A 3,750-nucleotide genomic window follows, 5' to 3' on the forward strand; every position below is an offset into this window, starting at 1 on the left:
GGGGAGTTTTGATTACTTTTTTCTTTTTCTAAGCAAGTCACTGAGTTGGTTGTGGCCTCCCACCCCTCTCTCCCTGTCACCCTTCTCGGGCCACAGACACACATTCCCCGAGACAGACATACACCGACACGCAGACACAGCCCCCTGAGATTCCCCCCGAGTCCAGGCCGCGCCGCTCACACCTCCCCGGCGGCAAGCGGAGCCCTGGCCCGTCTGCGCGGCCCTGAGGCAGGTGCGAAGCCAGGGAGGTGTGTTGTTTAGTTTGGTTTGGTTTGGGGTTAAGGAAGGGGGTAGGAGTGGGGTTGAAATGGAGGCGACGCCGTTTTCTCTTTATTCTTATCGCGATTACTTTAGGCTCTCAAGGAAAAAGCCACGGCAGCAGCGACAACAGCCTTGGGCCTACCCGCTCGCCCACTCGCCCGCCAGGCCCCGGCTCGCCCGCTGCCGCCGCCGCCGCCGCCGCCGCCGCAGGATCCCAGATCAGAACATACTGCTCTTCACTAAGGCGGCTTTGGCACCGTTGGGTCTTTGGAGCGAAGATAGGACGCTGGCGAACGGGCCCCCGAGCGAATCCGGAATGGAGGTGATGGGCCCGGGGCCGGGAGCCCAGCCTTGTCCAGGGCCCCCGGCCGCAGCCAGGCCTCCGGCCGCCGCCGCCGCCGCCGCCGCTGCCGCCGCTGCAGCCGCCGCCGCCGCCGCCGCAGCGCCGCTCTTGCCGGGTTCGCCTCCCGGCCCCCCCGGCCCCGCCGCCCCCGGGGCTCCTGCGGGGCTGGGCCCGCCGCCGCCGCCGCCGCCAGTCGCCCCGCAGCTGGGAGTGGGGTTGGGGTTGGGGCCCGGGCCCCCAGTGCTGTCCGGATCGGTGCTCTTGGCCTCTTTGCTCTCGTCGTCCCGGGAGGAGTCGGACTTCTTGCCCGAAGAGCCGTTCTTGGCCGCGGCCGCTGCAGCCGCGGCCGCGCGCTCCTGCTTGCGGAACTTGGCGCGGCGGTTCTGGAACCACACCTGGCCCGAGAGGAGAAGAGAGGCGGCGAAGCAGCAAGAGAAAGAAGCAAACGGGAAAGAAAAGCGGTTAGGGCGGCCCACGTTCCATTTCAGCTTGTTTTAAACTCCACGCGCCGCGGATACTCCCGCGCCTGTGGCTGGTGCATCTTTTGAGAAACTTTCTTGGGGCGACTTGAGCATGTCCCGGAAATGGTGGCTTGCAGGAGAGGTGAAAAGGCTGCAGCTCCCAGAAAGGCCCTAAAATGGAAGCCCTTATTTGGACGGACCTTTGCTCAGTCTACTTCCTGAGCCACTCCAAACTCGCCGTCGCCTCTAGGCCTCAGGTCTCAAGTTAAACTCTGAGTGGTAGACAGAAGGCGGGGGCGGGGGGGGGGCTCTGGGCTTGGAACCTACTGCCCATCTTGGCCTTTGGGCCTGGAAGAGCTAGCGTTGGTGCGTACCGCCCCTCCATTGGGGGGCTCACGGGCAGAGCCGTCACGGCCAGCTCTTGAGCGCACCTGTGTCCCTAAAAGGTTAGAGTACCGCGCGCATCTTGACCTACATGGAATCCCAGACCCTTTGCAAATCTGCTGCAAGCCACAGTTCCCGGGAAAGTGCACCTGTACCTCTACGCCGTTAGCTCCGAGTTAAAAGCTCTTGAGTTAGGAGGGATTTGACAAAACTACTTATACTACGGAGGCAAAGTCTGCACTCCTCCCCCAGGGCACTCCCTGTCCCCGAAATGGCTCTCCCATGGCCCCTGAATGCCTCTGCGGCGCTAGCTGGGGTGGGAGCACTTTGCAGCTGCGAATTTATAGCCAAGAACGCGCTCCCTAACCCTTCCTCGCGCGCACGGCCCCTCTGGACCTGGCCTCTCAGGAGAGGCCGGAGAGCTCGGACCTTCAGTAGAATCACCCGCACTGCACCCCTGCCCCGCGCGATGCTGCAAAGCCGGATCGCTTCCGGGCGCGCGTACCTGGACTCGCGCCTCGGTGAGGTCGATCTTCAGGGCCAGCTCCTCCCGGGTGTAGATGTCGGGGTAGTGCGTCTCCGCGAAGACCCTCTCCAGCTCTTTCAGCTGCGCACTAGTGAAAGTGGTGCGGATGCGCCGCTGCTTGCGCTTCTCGTTGAGGCCGCCGTGATCCGTGAAGAGCTTGTAAGGAACTGGAAGACAACAGAGGGGACAGAGTATGAGCAAAATGGTCTGGAGCGCGCGAGCCGCAGAGCCGGAATGTGGGGACTCCAGAGGTCAGGTGGTGCTGGAGCCGCCGCCGCCGACACCGGCGCGGGAGAGTGGCCGAGAGGAGCTGGCGAGAAAAACCCGAGCAAATTAGCTATACACGGAAACAGGGGCGCAGACTTCGGGCTGTGGAGGGGTCCCTCCGGGCACAAGCGCCTTTGGATGGGTTGAAATAGCGCGCTGGAGACGGCTGAAGGCCGGGGACACGGGAATGCTTTGATGAGGAAGAACGAGAGAGGAAAAGGTTCCGAAAACCTCAGTCGGAATATCAGGAAGCCAGGGATGAAGTTACCAAACCCTCCCACAGTTGAAACTTTTTATTTCTCAAAAGTTGACCCGGCCCAAAAGTTGGGGGATAGCGCTGCAAAAATAAAAGAAAAGAGAAGAAAAGAAAGAAAGAATCAGAAAAATGACCCGCCAAGGAGGTGTGAGCCGCTGTCGGATCTTAAAAAAAGAGACACTGCCAGTAATGAGCTTTACTCTTTGTTATTTAATTATTTTCTAAGCTTTACGTCTCATCGCAAAGTAAATAAATTATGCCTATCATTTTGGCAGCTTAAGATAATTTTGTTGGCGGTTCGGGTGTGACTAGGATAGTGTAACCCTGTAAGTGAATTACCCCTCCCTGCAATCGCTTCTAACGTGATAAATTCTTTCATTTGTGTAAGCAAATTTCGTTTGGTAAATACTAAACACATTTCCATTTTCAAATGCAATCAAGGCTTCCTATATACGAGCGGAAAGGCGGCTTCCTCAGCTGAGAAAGCTGGCGGTCCTTACCTGCGGCGTACGGACTGCTCTGGTGGTCCCTGAGGGTGCCGAGGCTGCAGGATCCTGGCGTGAGGGACGGGCAGCCGGACGTGGCCCCAAAAGTGGTCCTTATCGGGTTATACTGGAAGCCACTGGCCTGGCTGCAGGAACTGAAGTCAGCATAGGCTGAAGCCAGGCTCGAGGTGTCCATCCCGGCCATACAGGACTCGTAGGCAGAGGAATTGAGGTAAGAATATTCCATTTTATACATTGAAAAGGCTCTGGATGGCTCAGCCAAGTGGAAAAATGAAATAAAAGATGAGGATGGAGAAGGTGGCTGGAGTGGGGAGATGTGCACAGCTCAACGCCTGCCTCCAAACTGGCCTCCTTACTACCAGCAGAGCCTAGTTTTATGAAAAAGCCTCCTATGAGATGCCTTGTCTGAGGTCTCTAGAGCATATAGTCCTCATAATAAACTTGGCTCTTTCCACTTGGACAATAGCAAAGCGGTTGGTCTTATTGCTGGCGCTTTTTACATGACAATAACTCATCCGTCTATTGGGCTGGCACTGGGGAACTGAGCTGTCCAACCTCCCTATCATTGATTCCTGCATCTCTAATTAGAATTTAATACCACACCATTACGCACTGAGCCCCTGATCCTCCCTTCTAACCAGCTCCCTGCCCTTTAATTCAATCACACTACTTGGAAATAATGAAAGTTGGGTGACGATTCTCCCTGATCCAATTTCCCTGAGCTTTTAAGCCTTTTTAACTGATCA

At 57.4% G+C, this 3,750-nt stretch overlaps 1 protein-coding gene across 1 annotated transcript; it reads right to left on the reverse strand.

The window, feature by feature from the left end:
- Nucleotides 1–480: 480 nt before the first annotated feature.
- PHOX2B (paired like homeobox 2B) lies at nucleotides 481–3,239 on the reverse strand. Its single transcript, XM_067734690.1, has 3 exons — nucleotides 2,999–3,239; nucleotides 1,955–2,142; nucleotides 481–999 (listed from the first exon to the last, which is right to left on the reverse strand). Exons 1-3 carry the CDS (start codon nucleotides 3,237–3,239, stop codon nucleotides 481–483), a joined length of 948 nt encoding a protein of 315 aa, XP_067590791.1.
- Nucleotides 3,240–3,750: the final 511 nt, after the last annotated feature.

The sequence above is a fragment of the Pseudorca crassidens genome, chromosome 4 (assembly GCF_039906515.1).
Source record: "Pseudorca crassidens isolate mPseCra1 chromosome 4, mPseCra1.hap1, whole genome shotgun sequence".
Classification (NCBI taxonomy): domain Eukaryota; kingdom Metazoa; phylum Chordata; class Mammalia; order Artiodactyla; family Delphinidae; genus Pseudorca; species Pseudorca crassidens.